The 18,587-nt window shown below is 47.3% G+C and overlaps 1 protein-coding gene across 1 annotated transcript in view; it reads right to left on the bottom strand.

Moving 5' to 3' along the window:
- The window catches only part of tmprss15 (transmembrane serine protease 15), a 62,081-nt gene extending 45,812 nt beyond the window's left edge, over nucleotides 1-16,269 (bottom strand). Inside the window, exons 1-8 of the mRNA XM_067992245.1 lie at nucleotides 16,122-16,269; nucleotides 13,299-13,438; nucleotides 12,090-12,157; nucleotides 9,070-9,221; nucleotides 8,030-8,086; nucleotides 6,601-6,654; nucleotides 4,925-4,978; nucleotides 1,448-1,567 (exon numbers count right to left, since the gene is read on the bottom strand). Of these exons, the coding sequence (XP_067848346.1) occupies nucleotides 1,448-1,567; nucleotides 4,925-4,978; nucleotides 6,601-6,654; nucleotides 8,030-8,086; nucleotides 9,070-9,221; nucleotides 12,090-12,157; nucleotides 13,299-13,438; nucleotides 16,122-16,269 (793 nt within the window). The remainder of the gene's footprint in view (nucleotides 1-1,447; nucleotides 1,568-4,924; nucleotides 4,979-6,600; nucleotides 6,655-8,029; nucleotides 8,087-9,069; nucleotides 9,222-12,089; nucleotides 12,158-13,298; nucleotides 13,439-16,121) is intronic.
- Between the last annotated feature and the right edge of the window lie 2,318 nt (nucleotides 16,270-18,587).

The following is an 18,587-nucleotide window of genomic DNA, read 5'->3' as shown; positions in this document are numbered from 1 at the left end:
TGTGGGCATGAGAGAGAGGTTTATTAATGAACAACATCTATCAGTGTGGAATGTAAACCACCAGTTTAGAGTCAAATTTATAACAGTGACAGAAAAGTGCTGGAAATGTACAGCGGGTGTATTAGCATCTGAAAGAGGAGAGGAGGGTTAATGTTTCAGGTGGGGAACTGGGCCCATCTGAGATTTAATCTTGTCTTTCTTCTTTCAGACGGTGGGGCATGGGGGCATGTTCTGTTTGCATTCCAACTTCAACACCTGTCCTTCTTTCCCTTGTAAAATGGACGTTTGTCCCTATTTGTGCAGCTGGGGGTGAATATTTTAAGGACCCCGATTGCGAGAAATGGTTTGTCCTGTCCCAGTTCCCGATTTCAGATGCATGACGGTGGGAGGGGGTTGGACTGAGGGGCAGTTATCTTCAGCTGCTATGAAGCGAAGCAGGTGAGACCCTTGCCCTCACTTTTAGCTTCAAACGAGGCGATTGATACAAAGGGGAAAGAAGAAAACCACTGGAAAAAAAAAAAAATCACATTTTTTTGAGAAATAAAAATAAAACACTTGCCTGCGTGCTACCCCGCATCCACCAGACGGGACCTCGGTTTAACGTCTCACCCGAAAGACGGCACCTCCGACATTGCAGCGCTCCCTCAGTACTGCACTGGGAGTGTCAGCCTAGATTATGTGCTCAAGACTCTGGAGTAGGACTTGAACCCACAACCTTCTGACTCAGAGGCAAAAAGTGCGACCTACTGAGCCATGGCTGACAAGGTAACCCAGTCCAGTGAGCAGCCACGTTTGAAAAGAGCTCTCTGGCGTCCATTTTAAAAGTCTAAATATTAGCAGAGATTCGTGGCTCCTGTCAACTGTCTCCTCACAATCAAAAGTTGCTTTCTTTAAGAAACCAGTGACTGAGCACTGCTCTTTTGTCACTCGGCAGAGAGCGACACGGCATAACCTAGATCTGCCAGCTTGGCGTCACACCTCGCGGTTACCTGCAACTGGGCCCTCATTGCACTTTTGGTTTTGTTTCAGCTCGTTCCAGTTTGCTGAAAGAAACAGCTAAAAGAAAACCTTGGGATTTGTCTTCTTCACACAAAGGGGAGTGGAAATCTGGAACTCTCTCCCCCAAAAAGCTATTGGGGCTGGGGGTCAATTGAAAATGTCAAAACTGAGATTGATCGATTTTTGTTGGGTGAGGGGTATTAAGGGTCACGGAACCGAGGCGGGTTGACGGAGTTGAGGTGCAGATCAGCCATGATCTACCTGAATGGCGGAACAGGCTCGAGGGGCTGAATGGTCTACTCCTGTTCCTATGAGCCTGTGTTCTTATGTTCCCATGATACCAGCTATGAACGCCAGGTATACTTAATATAGGTAATTCAGTGCGAGAAAACACACCATCAGTTAGCAAAACCAAAGGAACCAGAACAAAGATCTTGGATAACTGTACCACATTGTTGCTCGTTTTCATCTGAACTGTCTGGGCAATCCACTGCTCCATTGCAGAACAAGGCCTGATCGACACAGGTGATACCATCAGCACACGTCTTATTTCCTGGGGGGCAATTTCCTTTGACACAAGAAAATAAATCGATAAGTGAAGCTCAGTCATAGTAACAGTAAAGCCCTTTCTGTTCTTCTCCTTCTACTTTCCCCCCTCCTCTCCTGAAGTCCACGGCTGGTGCTGGATACACTTCTGCGGGTGTCGTCAGCCCTCTGGTACCTCCCGCTCATGGCCATTCTCCACGTGTGAGCTAGGAGAGTGGGTTTCAACCGGCTATTCACTTGTAGAGCGCATCTCATCTGAGCTCAAACCTGTCCACAGGCGTAGAACGGGCATCTAAGCGTCTAAGCGTCTCATATCGCGGGTGAAACGTGCACCCACAGTCCGCCATATCAGTAATGGCTAAAGTATAGGCGTCCAGGGCCTGGGCCCGAAACAGGAGTTAGGCCCTTTTCATAGCAAGAAAGAAATAAAGAACTTGCTTTTAGACAGGGCCTTTCATGACGTCAGGATGTCCCAAAGCACTTTACAGCCAATGAAGTACTTTTGAAGTGTAGTCACTGTTGTAATGTAGGAAATGCGGCAGCCAACTTGCACACAGCAAGATCCCACAAACAGCAATGAGATAATGGTCAGATAATCTGTTTTAGTGATGTTGGTCGAGAGATAAATATTGGCCAGGACACCGGGGAGAACTCCCCTTCTCTTTGAAATAGTGCTGTGGAATCTTTTACGTCCACCTGAGAGGACAGATGGGGCCTTGGTTTAATGTCTCATCTGAAAGACGGCAGCTCCGACAGTACGGCACTCCCTCAGTACTGCACTGGGAGTGTCAGCCTAGATTATGTGCTCATGTATCTTGAATCCATGACCTTCTGACTTGGAGGCAAAAGTCTTAGCAAGAGGGGAAAAGAGCCATAAAACACATTTCAGGTATGGCTAGGTGGATCATTAATGGAGGGCCTGAGATGTACAGACCAGCAATGCTCCTTGGGACCCCGTTTCTCCTGCAGGCATAGAGTTCACCAGGTGCCAACAGCAGTCTGGTCCCTAAAGTAAATGGCCAATCCTCAAGCGTGAGCCTACACAGTGAGCGTTGGCAGGTTATTGAAGTGTGTGTGTGAATGTGGGTGGGAGAGTGTGGAGGGGTGGAGAGGAGGGAGTATAGCATAGCTGAACCTGATGCTGTTTATCCAAAATGCACACCCTACCTAACACCATGGCGGAAGTAACATCACCACAAGCACTGCAGTGGTTCAAGGGAGAAGGCCCAGCCCACCACCTTCTTCGGGCAACCAAAGGGTGGGGCAATAAATGCAGACTTTCCAATGGCGCCCGCGTGCCGAGAACAAATGCACTCTTCAGCAAGGGTCACTGGACTCCAATCATGATCGGGAATCCCCTCCCTCGCCCCCCGGGTTTAGGCCATTGGAGCTCCACCAGCTGTTCGTCCAGCTGGCATCAACAGCCTCAGCATGGACAGGGCGTTTCAGACTTCTTATAATCATAGAATCATAGAACGGTTACAGCACAGAAGGTGGCCATTCGGCCCATCGAGCCCATGCCAGCGCTTGGTATGAGCACTCCAGTTAGTCTCAATCCCCCATCCCCCGCTCATTGCCCGTGGCCCAGCAAATTATTTTTCTTCAAGTATTTATCCAATTCCTTTTTGAAATCCACGATTGAATCTGCTTCCACCGTTCTTGTCAGGCAGAGTATTCCAGATCATAACTATTCTCTGCGTAAAAAAGTTTTCCCTCATGTTGCCATTGGTTCTTTATCCAATCACCTTAAAACTGTGTCCTCTGGTTCTCGACCCTTCCGGTAAGTTTCCCTTTATTTACTTTATCTAAACCTTTCACGATTTTGAACACTTCTATCAAAACTCCTCTCAAACTTCTCTGTTCTAAGGGTAACAACCCCAGCTTCTCCAGTCTATCCACGCAACTGAAGTCTCTCATTCCTGGAACAGGTGGGTTGGTCATTAAAACCTTTCAAAGGTGCTGCTGGCCTCCATTTTGAAATGTTCTGCGATTGCAAACCCCGGGGGGCCAGAATTCCTGGGCCTTCTCCTTCACGCCGCGTGAGAGGAGACGAGAAGACCCGAGACTGCGGGTAAGTGCCTTTCTGGCACAGCTTGTGGGCCCGGAGGAGCAGGAGTGCTTCCCCCAAGCCCAACAAGCCTACCTGCAGTGAACCCCCCAACGATCGCAGACCCCCACCCCACCCCATACGATCGTGGAACCTCACACAATGATCGCAGGCTACCGCGAGCCCGACATCCGCCCCCCCCAGCGACTGACCGCCACCAAACCCCCCCCCACCCCGGTGACTGCCACCCGATTGCCCCCCCCCCCTTGACCCCCGATCCCCCTCATGACTAGGTGACTAACCTCTGATGACTGACCTTCCCCCCGCACCGAAGACTGACTCCCCCCTTCAATGACCCCTATGCTGTACGGTGCCCTCATGCCCCCCCATGCCACCCCATGCTCTCCCATGCCCTCCCTTGGCCATCCATGCCCCCCCCCATTCCCTTCCCCATCCATACAATCCAAGACTTACCTGAAGACTTACCTTTTCACATCCTCTTCCTTGCTCTGCTCCCGTCCGACCGAGACCAGCCTGTCAATCAGGCCGGCCTGTCGGATGGGAAACTGACTTCTTAGAATCATAGAATCATAGAATGGCTACAGCACAGAAGGAGGCCATTCGGCCCATCGAGCCCGTGCCAGCTCTCTGCAATTGCAATCCACTTAGTCCCATTCCCCCGTTCTTTCCCCATTGCCCTGCAACTTTTTAAAATTCAGGTATTTATCCAATTCCTTTCAGAAATCCACGATTGAATCTGCTTCCACCGCCCTTTCAGGCAGCACATTCGAGATCCTAACCACTCGTTGCGTAAAAACGTTTTTCCTCATGTCTCCTTTGGTTTTTTGGCCTATCAGCTTAAATCTGTGTCCTCTGGTTCTGGACCCTTCCACCAATTGCAACAATTTCTCTTTATTTACTTTATCTAAACCCTTCATGATTTTGAACACTGCTATCAAATCTCCTCTCAACCTTCTCTGCTCTAAGGAGAACAACCCCAGCTTCTCCAGTGGATCCATGTAAGTGACGTCTCTAATACCTGGATCCATTCTAGTAAATCTCTTCTGCACCCGCTCTAAGGCCTTCACATCCTTCCTAAAGTGCGGTGCCCAGAATTGGACACAATACTCCAGTTGTGGCCGAGCCTTGATGGGACCGATTTTACGATGTACGTGCCGTCCATGCAGAGCCTCAACTGTGTAGATCGGGAGATAACGGACGCACTGCCCATTAATCCTCCAGTAAGCCTGGGCGGAAGGCTGGTGACAACCATTCATAAAATCGGCCCTCATATTTCTAATGAACACTTTAAGCTCAGTACGGGGCACCCACCTGTTGTAGGCGTTGGCTCGCTCGATGGCTGCTGTGTTGTCCATTCCTCAGGCACTGTTGATTATAGAAAAATGGACTTGGTTAAACGTCAAACCGCAGTGGTGATGTGGGGCAGGATTTTAACCGTGAAAAACGGGTGAGTTGGGGGCGGGGGGCCATTGAAAATTGCAACAATTTCAGACCCGCCCCCAAACCGCCTCCAACCCGCCCATTTAGTGTTTTCCCCGGGGCGGGACGAGGGGCAGGCAACCAATCTGCTCCCAGGAGGCTGCTGGCCTCTATTTTGAAAGGTTTTGCGATTGCAACCCCTGGGGGCCGGGATTCCTGGGCCTTCTCGTTCACGCCGCGTGAGAGAAGTTGAGAAGGCCGGAAACTGGGGGTAAGTGCCTTTCTGGCACAGCTTGTGGGCCGGAGGAGCAGGAGTGCTTCCCCGAGGCCCAACAAGCCGACCTGCAGCGACACCCACAACGATTGCGGAACCCCCCCCCCCAACGTTTGCGGATCCCCCCCAATGTTGGCAGACTACCGCGATGATCCCCGACCTCGACACGCCCCCCTTCAGTGACTGATGCCCGATCAACCCCAATGACCCCCGGATGCCCCCCCACCCCCGTGACAGATTCCCCAGGTGACTGACCTCTGATGACTGACCACCCCCACACCCCCAACCGATGACTGACTCCACCCCCTCCATGACCCCCATGCCTCCTCCGCCCCATGCCCATCGGTGTCCCTTCCCCATCGATGCCCCTTGCTCACCCAGGCCCCTGTGTCCACGTATGTACACTATGCTCCCCCTCCCATCCATAAAATGTAAGAATTACCTGAAGACTTACCTTTTCACGTCCTCTTCCTTGATCTGCTCCCATCCGACTGAGGCCAGACTGTCAATCAGGCCGGCCTGTCGGATGGGAAACTGATTTCTTAAAATCATAGAATCGTAGAATGGTTACAACATAGAAGGAGGCCATTCAGCCCTTCGAGCCTGTGCCAGCTCTTTATAAGAGCAATCCAGATAGTCCCATTCCCCCGCTCTTTCCCCATAGCCCTGCAAATTCTTTTCCTTCAAGTATTTATCCAATCCCATTATGAAATCCATGATTGAATCTGCTTCCACCACCCTTTCAGACAGTGCATTCCAGATCAGAACAACTCGCTGCGTAAAAAAGTTTTCCTCACGTTGGCTTTGGTTCTTTTGTCTTAAAACTTTGTCCTCTGGTTCTCGACCCTTCCGACAATGGGAATAATTTCCCTTAATTTACTTTATCTAAACCCTTCATGGCTTTGAACACTTCTATCAAATCTCTTCTTTCAACCTTCTCTGCTCTAAGGGTAACAAACCCAACTTCTCCAGTGGATCCAAGTAACTGAAGTCCCTCATCCCTGGATCCATTCCAGTAAATCTATCCTGCACCCTCTCCAAGGCCTCCACATCCTTCCTAACGTGTGGTGCCCAGAATTGGACACAATACTCCAGTTGTGGCCGAGCCTTGATGGGACCGATTTTACGATGTACATGGTGTCAGTGCAGAGCCTCAACTGTGTAGATCGGGAGATAACGGACGCACTGCCCATTAATCCTCCAGTAAGCCTGGGCGGAAGGCTGGTGACAACCATTCATAAAATCGGCCCTCATATTTCTAATGAACACTTTAAACTCAGTACGGGGCACCCACCTGTTGTAGGCGTTGGCTCGCTCGATGGCTGCTGTGTTGTCCATTCCTCAGGCACTGTTGATTATAGAAAAATGAACTTGGTTAAACGTCAAACCGCAGTGGTGATGTGGGGCAGGATTTTAACCGTGAAAAACGGGTGAGTTGGGGGCGGGGGGCATTGAAAATTGCAACAATTTCAGACCCGCCCCCAAACTGCCTCCAACCCGCCCATTTAGTGTTTTCCCCGGGGCGGGACGAGGGGTGGGCAACCAATCTGCTCCCAGGAAGTGGGTTGATCACTAAAACCTTTCAAGGGGGCCGCGGTGACCCGCGAACCCGACATCCCCCCGCCTCGCCGAATGGCCCCCCCCCCCACAACCCGGGGACTGCCACCCGATCGCCCCCCACATGACCCCCGATCCCTCCCCCATGACTGACTCCCCAGGCGACTAACTTCTGATGACTGACCTTCCCTCCCGCCGAAGATTGACTCCCCCCCTCAATGACCCCCCTGCCTTATTGTGCCCTCATGTCCCCCATGCCCCCCCATGCCCACCCATGCCCTCCCATTCCGTCTCCCATCCCCACAATCTGAAGACTTACCTGAAGACTTACCTTTTCACATCCTCTTCCTTGCTCTGCTCCCATCCGACTGAGACCAGCCTGTCAGTCAGGCCGGCCTGTCGGATAGGAAACTGACTTCTTAGAATCACAGAATCATAGAATGGTTACAGCACAGGAGAGGAGGCGATTCGGCCCATCGAGCCCAGGCCAGCTCTTTGTAAGAGCAATCCAGTTCGTCCCATTCCCCCACTCTTTCCCCATTGCCCTGCAAATTTTTTTCCTTCAAGTATTTATCCAATTCCTTTTAGAAATCCACAATTGAATCTGCTTCCAACACCCTTTCAGGCACCACATTCGAGATCGTAACCACTCGTTGCATCAAAAGGTTTTTCCTCATGTCACCTTTGGTTCTTTGGCCAATCACCTTAAATCTGTGTCCTCTGGTTCTCGACCCTTCTGCCAATTGGAACAATTTCTCTTTATTTACTTTATGACTTTGAACACCTCTATCAAATCTTCTCTCAACCTTCTCTGCTCTAAAGAGAACAACCCCAGCTTCTCCAGTGGATCCAGGTAACTGAAGTCGCTCATCCCTGTTTTCATTCTAGGAAATCTTTCCTGCACCCGCTCTAAGGCCTTCACTTTCTTCCCAAAGTGTGGTGCCCAGAACTGGACACAATACTCCAGTTGTGGCCGAGCCTTGATGGGACCGATTTTACGATGTACATGCTGTCAGTGCAGAGCCTCACCTGTGTAGATCGGGAGATAACGGACGCACTGCCCATTAATCCTCCAGTAAGCCTGGGCGGAAGGCTGGTGACAACCATTCATAAAATCGGCCCTCATATTTCTAATGAACACTTTAAGCTCAGTACGGGGCACCCACCTGTTGTAGGCGTTGGCTCGCTCGATGGCTGCTGTGTTGTCCATTCCTCAGGCACTGCTGATTATAGAAAAATGAACTTGGTTAAACGTCAAACCGCAGTGGTGATGTGGGGCAGGATTTTAACCGTGAAAAACGGGTGAGTTGGGGGCCATTGAAAATTGCAACAATTTCAGACCCGCCCCCAAACCGCCTCCAACCCGCCCATTTAGTGTTTTCCCCGGGGCGGGACGAGGGGCAGGCAACCAATCTGCTCCCAGGAGGTGGGTTGGTCACTAAAGCCTTTCAAAGGGGCTGCTGGCCTCCATTTTGAAAGGTTTTGCGATTGCAAACCCCGGGGGGCCAGAATTCCTGGGCCTTCTCCTTCACGCCGCGTGAGAGGAGACGAGAAGGCCCGAGACTGCGGGTAAGTGCCTTTCTGGCACAGCTTGTGGGCCCGGAGGAGCAGGAGTGCTTCCCCCAAGCCCAACAAGCCTACCTGCAGTGAACCCCCCAACGATCGCGGACCCCCCCCCCCACCATCGATCGCAGACTATCGCGATGACCCCTGATCCTGACATCCCATCCTTCGATGACTGAACCCCTGGTGATTGACACTCAATCGCCCACCCATGTCCCTCAATCCCACCCCACCCCACCATGACTGACTCCCCCAGGTGACTGACCTTCGATGACTGACCTCCCCCCCCCAGATGACTGACTCACCCTGTCCCGTGACCCCCATGCCCATCGATGCTCCCACGCCCATCGATGCTCCCATTCCCATGGGCGCCCCATGCCCACCCATGCCCCCCCATACCCCACCCATTCATACAATCTAAGACTTAACTTTTCACATCCTCTTCCTTGCTCTGCTCCCATCCTTATGTCAAAATCGTAACAACATCTGGGAAACCCGTACTTCCGGGTTTCCCCGTCCGCGATTCAACCCCCCCCTGCCCCCTTCCCTGCTCCAAGTCAAAATCCTGGCCGTAGAGTTAACAGCTAACACTCTTACCAAATCACCACCCGGTCACCGACTAGTCCTCTGTTTATCCCCTTACCTGTGATTCGAATGCTGCTCGTGTTGACTCGGAAGTTTCCCAGAAATGATCCCTCGTTTGTTTCGATGGCGGTCAGCATTTCGCTCTTCACCTTGGTGTTCGACACAGAGGTGATGAAATGTAGGTTGAACAACACAACCACACTCCCATTCCTGAAAAGCAGAGACACCAACAACAGCTTGCATTTATATAGCGCCTATAACGTAGTAAAATTGCCTTAAGGCGATTATCAAACAAAATTTGACACTGAGCCACAACATAAAGGGATATTAGGACAGGTGACCAAAAGCTTGGTCAAAGAGGTAGGTTTTAAGGAGCTTCTTAAAGGAGGAGAGAGAGGTGGAGAGACTGGAGGCTTAGGGAGGGAATTCCAGAGCTTAGTCTAGTGAACTCAAACAGGTTCCAATGATCCTTTACTTTATTTCAGGGAGTTACTATTACTGAAGTGGAGTTAAATGTAGGAACTGGGCAGAGTAGTTGATCCAATGTCCTTTCACCTCTGGGGGTCTGCGCTTCAGCCCAGTCCCATCTGGTGGGTTGAAAGTCTCCTCTCTCTGTTAACTGGAATGGTTTTGCTCCTGGTGTGTGCCCTGTTTATTTTAACAAGCAGCACTGCGAGCGAGTTTGTATTCGGGTTTCCAACTCTGGTTGGTCGTTTTCCTGGAGGTTTCATCACATGACCCCCCCGGTTTCCAACTGCCCCACCCAGTCAAACAGCCTTTTTCCCCCATCTGAAATACTTTTACAACTAACGAAAGAAAGTGTTCAAAGAAAATGAAAAAAAACACAATGTTTTTTCATGCCCCCTATGATTTTTCTCCTGGAGATTAAACTGTAATTCCTGGAGACTCCAGGACAATCCTGGAGGGTTGGCAACCCTAGTTTGCATATCTGCAGGTTGTCGGGCCATGGGAGTTGATGATGAGTTTACTTGTTGACAGAGCCTGCATTGTGTTTGATGTGTGACCTGGTTAGTCCAAGATTGACCTAGTAACTTCACAACCCTGCCAGCTTGGCTCAGTTGGTACCTCTTTTGCTTCTGGGTCAGCAGGTTGTGGGTTTACACCCCAATCCAGGACTGGAGTAAATAATTTGGGACAACGCTCCCAGTGCAGCACTGAAGGGGTGCTGCACTGTCGGAGATTCTATCCTTCAGACAAAGTATTAAACTGAGGCTCCTTCTGCCCCTCTTTAGTGGTTCAGGTGGATGTTAATGATCCCATGAAGAAGAAGGAGGAGCTTTTCCAGTGTCCTGGCTAACATTCATCCTTCAACCAAAAAACAGATTAACTGGTCACTAATCTCATTGCTGTTTGTGGCATCTTGCTGTGTTCAAAATGGCTCTTGGCTTTGCTTACAGTCTATCTAACAATAATAACTGCACCTCAAAGTGTTTAATTGCATGTGAAGCACTTAGATATTTCCGAGCAATGTGATATAGTGCTGTGAAAATACATTTTTATTAAGTGTGAACTGGTCAATCTTGATATGCTGGACTTTAATTGGCTTCAGAAAAGATTTGCAGCCATTGCAAACACAATTGTTCAAAAGGTGCTACCAGTGTCAAAATGAATGGTGGGATTCAGGAAGAAGAAGAAGTTAAAGATTTTAATGTGAGCTTTAAGTGTAGCACTCAGTGGGTAACACTCTCGCCTCTGAGTTGTGGGTTCAAGCCCCACTCCAGATACTTGGGCACAAAATCTAGGCTGACATTCCAGTGCGATACTGAGGGAGCGCTGCACTGTCGGGGGTGCCGTCTTTTGGACGCGATGCTAAACCGAGGCCCTGTCTGCCCTCTCTTGTGGACCTCAAGGTTCCTTGGCACTAATTGAAGTAGAGCAGGGGAGTTCGAGCCAATGTTTATCCCTCAACAAACATCACTAAAAAACAGATTATCTAGTCATCGTCTCATTGCTGTTTGTGGGATCTTGCTGTACCCAAATTGGTTCTCGTGTTTCCTACATTACAACAGTGACTACACTTCAAAAAGTACTTCATTGGCTGTAAAGCGCTTTGGAACATCCTGAGGTCATGAAAGGTGCGATATAAATTTAAGTTCTTTCTTCTTAAAATTATAAAATCTTGTAACATAAATCTTGTCAGCAGAATTGTATCTAGCATTACTGGAAATTTATACTGACAAATAATTTATATATTCAGGAACGGGAACAACTGAAATCAGACACTACACATAATATATGTGGAGGCAGGAGCCTCAGTATAACAGTCAGTACAGGTCACATTACACCGTCAACTGTGCAGATCTGTTTAGGTGAAGGGAAGAAAATGAAAACGACCTTGCATTTACACAGAACCTTATCACATCCTCAGGACATCCCAAAGTGCTTCATACCCAATGAATTACCTTTAAAGTGCAGTCACTTAAATAATTGCAGCTAATTTGCATGCGAGGTCCCACAGTCAGCAAACAAGATAAATAATCAGTTTTGTTGGTGTTGGTCGAGGGATAAATCTTGGGCAGGACACCAGGAGAACCTCCGGCTCTTCTCCGAATAGTGTCCTGGGATCTTTTACGTCCACCTGAACTAAGGGGAAGTTCGATAAGTACATGAGGGAGAAAGGAATAGAAGGATATGTTAATAAGGTGAGATAAAGTCAGGTGAGAGGAGGCTCGTGTGGGAGTATGAGCACTGGCATAGACCAGTTGGGCCAAATGGCCTGTTTCTGTGCTGTAAATTCTATGCAATTGGCAGACGGGGCCTCGGTTTAACATCACATCTGAAAGACGGGACCTCCGACAGTACAGCGCTCCCTCAGTACAAAGCACAGGACAAGTAAGTGATACAAATCCTTGATTCCAAAGAACACAGAGAGGGTGAGATCGGGCTGTGCAGTATTTGTAATAAACACGTTCACGCATTCTTAAAAAGTTAAAGCGTTAATCTGTGTATTTTAAATAGATTTAAATTGTGTTAAGAGAGAGGCCAGTGGAGCTTTATAGGAAGTTGCTGATGTCTGTACATTGTGTCTGGACCTTGAGTTATTGTTAAATTACTCACCGGAACTGCAAAACCTCACAGTTTCTGTACTCATCTCGGAGTCCGCCCAGCAGGAACATCCTCCTTATCTACAGAAACCAATGATTGCAGTGTTACACCACACTGTTCGCATTCAGTTCATACATTTTGTACATTGGTGATGGACTGTAATGTTTATCAATATTTAATATCCACATCCATTTACTAGCCAGTGGGATTGGGGATTGTTACAGCCCTTCACAGGGGACCAGTGAGGGAACAAGCGGTCTTTTATAAATGCAGGCACAGGCATGATGGGCCGAATGGCCTCTTTTTATGCTGTATGATTTTATGATTCTAAGAAATAGGAACATAGGAATTCCATCTAGATCACCTTCCGTTAGTCGCATGATACAACAATAATGGGAGCTGTTGACTAATCTTGGCAATCAATCTCCATCAATTATTCTACAACAGACCCAGACATGAGGTGAGGAAAACCCCCAGTGGTGGGGAGCTTTGGGAACCATAGGTCCAAAGTCACCTGTTCCTCCCGAGCCTGTTACACTCGCCACATGTCATGTCTCAAACTACTCTGTACTGTATCCCAAAATGCTATTTTCTGAAAGAAATCTATCTAATTTGCATTTGAATGAATCAATACTAACTGCTTTCACCATCTGCCTAGGGAGATTGACCACTCACTCACTGAAATAATGTTTCTTCAGATTAGTTTTGAATTTACTCCCTTTCAGGCGCAGGCCGTGTCCTCTGGTTCTACTGTTCTGGATCAGGTGAAATAGCTTGTCATGGTCTCACACCAATGTGGTTGACTCTTAACTACTCTCTGAGGTGGCCTAGCAAGCCACTCAGTTGTATGAAACTGCCACCAGCAGCTCAGTAAGAAGGCCCACCCACCGTCTCAGGGCAACTAGGGATGGGCAATAAATGGCGGCCTTGCCAGTGACGCCCACATCCCGGGAATGAACAATAATAATAAAGAAAACACAGATCAAGAACTGAATCTGGGATAAGAACTGCACCTCTGACAGTGCCGTGCAGCCTAAACATGCCTGAGTACTAGCGCTAGCAAATTTAAATATCTCATTAAGTCCTCTAACACTGTGACTACTTTCTGCCAGCAGTAAGTTCCACTGCGTGACTAAAGAACAATTGAATTCTCTCCTCCGCTCCCCACATAACTTTAACACAAGGATTAAAATGAATAAATGAATGCTAAATCACACATACCAGGTGTTCAACATCAAAGGCGAGTGTCTTGAATTGCAGCGATGATTTGTTTTGTAACTGAGTTGTGTACGAGGCTCCTTGGGTTATCTTAAAGGAGCCCCTAGAGACTTGGGAAGACTGGTCGGTCACGTTGTGGTTCTCTATTAATAAAATAAGAGCAAATGAAATAGGCCAAGCAAATGGAGAACATATAAGGGTTTCATGCCAGAACAGCGTTGATTCCATCCATTCATTTAAATAGATAGAAAATCAGGGACGGGCTCTGTGATTTGCTGACCAGTGACTCCAGTGAATAGCAATCCTGATCGAGGAATCGGCCCCTTTATTTCCCAAACAAGCCACCCAGTTTCCCACGGGGCCAGGGCACCAAGAATGATTTGGGCTATATGAAAATAAGAAAATATGTAGATTATAATAATATAATGTAAACATGCAAACACCGCCAAACAGTGCAAACATCACATAACACCACAACCACCTCCTAACATACAAATACCCCCAACACTGCAAACATGTCTAACATATAAATACCCACTAATACTGAAATAGGTTCTAACTAATAAACACCCCCAATGCTGAAAACATGCCCTAACATACAAATACCCCCAGTACTGAAACAGGTTCTAACGTACAAATACCCCCTAACACTGAAAACATGTTTAATACCCCCTAACATCCAAACACCTGTAAGATGCAAACACCCCCTATAACCTGCAAACCTGTCTAAAATTCATGCTCCTTTTAACACGACAAACACATCTAATATGCAATCACCCCCTGACAATGCAGATGTCCCCCAATATGCAACTTCCCTCTAACATTGCAGACATCCCCAAGACGTATTCTCTTAATAGGAACAACCCAGGAGTGAGAATTCCTGGGCCACCCCTACATATAAAAATCCTAAATATGTATCTGAGGATTTCCGCTGTCTGATATGCTAAATCGTAAGTGTTTCCTTTCAGAGCACATTTACAATTTCGTTAGACATAGCAGACAGAGGAAATCTTTGCAAACATATAATTGGCCAAATCTTGCTGCTGCAGGACATGCCCCATTAGTTAGACTTTTCCCACATTCTTCAGCTCAAAGTTTTTTTTTGCGCCCTAACTTGCTGGGAGTACGAGCTGATAACAGGGTAGTGAGGGCAACGGGGCATCTGGGATCTTAGTGAACGACGGGACCAACAGTCTATCTCCTTAAGTAATGAAATTTAAGGATTGAGAAAGAAACAGAGGAAGGACTGAGAAGGAAATAGGGTGAATTAGAGTGAAATCAGGTACAGAGAAAGAAATAGAGTGAAAGAAATATTGGATTAAGAGAGAGAGAAAAAAGAGACAGAAAGGAAAAGCAAGAAAATTTTTTTAAAATTTAACATTTAACATTTTTAAAATCTCTACCACCAATTTACCACCTTAAGGAATGAGACTCTACAGTTTAATTTGTGGGCCGGAGAGGTTGTTTTCCAGAGGTTAACAATCATCACTTCATTAAAAGGGTACTTACGCTATAAATTACCAGACTTAACTTTCTATGGTGAGTTTATTGGGGCAATTAATGTGCAAATCCAGCAAGTTCTTAAAAATAATGGGGAGGTTAAGGGTGAGATGCCGTTTGTGCGAAGCAAATGGAGGAGTGGCGTAAATCAACCAGCAAATTCGGGAGATTCACAATTCATGGCACACATCTCTTAATCCCCTGAACTTGCTGGGCGATTTGCACATTAATAACGGCGTGCGTCATTAACACACCGTTATTGCTCCAGCAAGATCCATCTCATTAATTAATACATCAGCGATAAACCTATTACATCCATCAGTCTTTCGTACTTTAACAGTAGAAAGAAAGAACCTGCATTTATACAGCCTCTATCACGGCCTCCGGATGTCCCAAAGCACTTTACAACCAATGAAGTACTTTTTGAAGTGTAGTCGCTGTTGTAATGTAGGAAACACAGCAGCCAATTTGCACACAGCAAGGTCCCACAAACAGCAATGATCAGCAATGTTGGTTGAGGGATAAATATTGGTCAGGATACCGGGAGAATTTCCCTGCTCCTTTTCGAGCAGTGCCCATATAAATGCAAATCTTTCGAGCAGCCTACCTGAGAGGGAAGACGGGGCCTCGGTTTAATGTCTCATGCGAGAGATGGCACCTCCGACAGTGCAGCACTCCCTCAATACTGCACTGGAGTGTCAGCCTAGATCATATACTTGAGTTTCTGATTCAGAGGCGAGAGTGCTACCAACAGCCATGGAGCCAGTGCTGACACCTAAACTCATTTGGTATTTAATGTACAATATTATCAGCATCTTAAATGTTTCTGTTTCCTACATTACAACAGTAACTACACTTCAAAAGTACTTCATTGGCTATAAAGCGCTTTGGGACGTCCTGAGGTTGTGAAAGGTGCTATATAAATGCAAGTCTTTCTTTACTTTCTGAAAGTGAGTGTGATCTAGATAGAACCCATTTTCTCTCCCCTGACCTGCCTGAGTTGTTCTCCAGCTGTGGTTAAGAGGTCAGGCAGCCAAAGCTGTCAAAGATCGCCACCAATGCTCCTTTGTATTAATCCCTAGGCAGGGCTCCAAAAGCAACTGCAGGCCTGCCTCCCTCTCAGCGGAGAGCGTCTGGGCTTCTGCATGATGGCACTGCCTTGAGATCGTGAATTCGGTGGAATGGGAGAATGTCCCTCCACTCCGAGATACGCAGAGCACCGTTGCTTCAGTGCGCGCATGAACCACTGCACCACAATGGGTTAAATATTGCTTTCAAATAGTGTAAGCCCAATAAGGACGTCAATTGGATTTAAAATAAACTCACCCACAGTGTCGGGCTGATGGATCGCGAGCCATCCGACGGCTATTAACCCAGCGCACACAATCAGCAGAAGGAGAAAAAGGGTAACAAGCACGATTTCAAGCGTGCTGAACTTGGCCCTCTTTGTGTAGCCTTTTGAGCCTCCGCACATCTTGTATATGTTGCAGGTACTTCCATATACAGCGTGCGCCTCAGTGGTGCAGCGACAGATGGCTGTGGCTTCGCAGAAACTACCAGATAGCGAACCGAGTTACTCAATCGGCTCGGTGCCGATGTCAACTCCAAACCTGTCACGTCTGTAATGATTAGTCCATTTTTTAATGAGTTTTATTTGCAGGATTTGTTTGGTCGTGGAATCACAACACTCCAAAAGGAAAATTCTTATCTGTTCAACTGTGTGTGTAAAGGAAGTTGTAAATGTTAATTATCAGCTACACATTGTGACACTTAGGAACAGTAAAGAAAGAACTTGCATTTATAGAATCATAGAAAGGTTACAGCACGGTAGGAGGCCATTCGGCCCATCGAGTCTGTGCCGGCTCTATGTAAGATCCTTCCAGCTAGTCCCACTCCCGCGCCCTATCCCCGTAGCCCTGCAAATTTTTTCCTTTCAAGTACTTATCCAGTTCCCTTTTGAAGGCCATGATTGAATCTGCCTCCACCACCCCCTCGGGCAGTGCATTCCAGATCCTAACCACTCGCTGTGTAAAAAAGTTTTTCCTCATGTCACCTTTGGTTCTTTTGCCAATCACCTCTGGTTCTTGACCCTTCCGCCAATAGGAACAGTTTCTCTCTATCTACTCTGTCTAGACCCTTCATGATTTTGAATACCTCTATCAAATCTTCTCGCAACCTTCTCTGTTCCAAGGAGAACAACCCCAGCTTCTCCAGTCTATCCACGTAACTAAAGTCCCTCATCCCTGGAATCGTTCTAGTAAATCTCTTCTGCACCCTCTTTAAGGCCCTCACATCTTTCCTAAAGTACAGTGCCCAGAACTGGACACAATACTCCAGTTGTGGCCGAACCAATGTTTTATAAAGGTTCATCATGACTTCCATACTTTTGTACTCTATGCCTCTATTTATAAAGCCCAGGATCCTGTATGCTTTTTTAACCGCTTTCTCCACCTGCCCTGCCACCTTCAACGATTTGTGTATATATACCCCCAGATCTCTCTGTTCCTGTACCCTTTGAGTGTTGTGCCCTCTAGTTTATATTGCCTCTCCTCATTCTTCCTACCAAATGTATCACTTTGCATTTTTCTGCGTTAAATTTCATTTGCCATGTGTCCACCCATTCCACCAGCCTGTCTATATCCTCTTGAAGTCTATCACTATCCTCCTCATTGTTTACTACCCTTCCAAGTTTTGTGTCATCTGCAAATTTTGAAATTGTGCCCTGTACACCCAGGTCCAAGTCATTAATATATATCAAGAAAAGCAGTGGTCCCAGCACTAACCCCTGGGGAACACCACTGTACACCTCCCAACAGTCCGAAAAACAACCGTTCACCACCACTCTCTGCTTCCTGTCCCTTGGCCAATTCTGTATCCATGTTGCTACTGCCCCCTTTATTCCATGGACTGCAATCTTGATGATAAGCCTACTGTGCGGCACTTTATCAAACGCCTTTTGAAAGTCCATATACACCACATCAACTTCATTGCCCTCATCTACCCTCTCTGTTACCTCATCAAAAAACTCTATCAGGTTAGTTAAACACGATTTGCCTTTAACAAATCCATGCAGGCTTTCCCTAATCAATCCACACTCGTCCAAGTGACTGTTAATTCTGTCCCAGATTATCGTTTCTAAAAGTTTCCCCACCACTGAGGTTAAAACGACGGCATGTAGTTGCTGGGTTTATCCTTACATCCTCACTCCTTTCACGACCTTAGGATGTCCCAAAACTCTTCGCAGCCAATGAAATACATTTCTTTTGAAGTGTAGTCACTGTTGTAATGTAGGAAACGCGGCAGCCAATTTGCGCACAGCAAGATCCCACAAACAGCAATGAGATAATGACCGGATAATCTGCTTTTGTGATATTGGTTAAAGAATAAATATTGGCCAGGACACAACTCCGCTGCTCTTCTTAAAAATAGTGGCCCAAGGGATCATTTACATCCACCTTAGATGGCAGATAGGGCCTCAGTTAAACATCTCACCTGAAAGACAGTGCTTCCTCAGTACTGCACTGAGCATATCAGCCTAGGTTTTGTGCTTAAGTCTCTGGATGAGACTTGAACTGACTACCTTCTAACTCAGAAGCAAGAGTGCTACCCACTGAGCCACAGCTCACACAGTAATGCAGATATACAGTGCATATTTCCTCATTTCCTCAATTATTCCTCAAGGTTTCCACTAATGAATTAATGGCTGCTGTGCTATCTTCAGATGAGCAACAGACTGTAAGTAGACACAGCAAGGACCTACTACTGGAGACCTTGAAACCTGGTCTCAGTGGG

Source organism: Heptranchias perlo, chromosome 11, assembly GCF_035084215.1.
Source record: "Heptranchias perlo isolate sHepPer1 chromosome 11, sHepPer1.hap1, whole genome shotgun sequence".
In the NCBI taxonomy this organism is placed as follows: domain Eukaryota; kingdom Metazoa; phylum Chordata; class Chondrichthyes; order Hexanchiformes; family Hexanchidae; genus Heptranchias; species Heptranchias perlo.
Note: the sequence above shows the minus strand (reverse complement) of the source record. Positions and strands in the feature narration are given on the sequence as shown.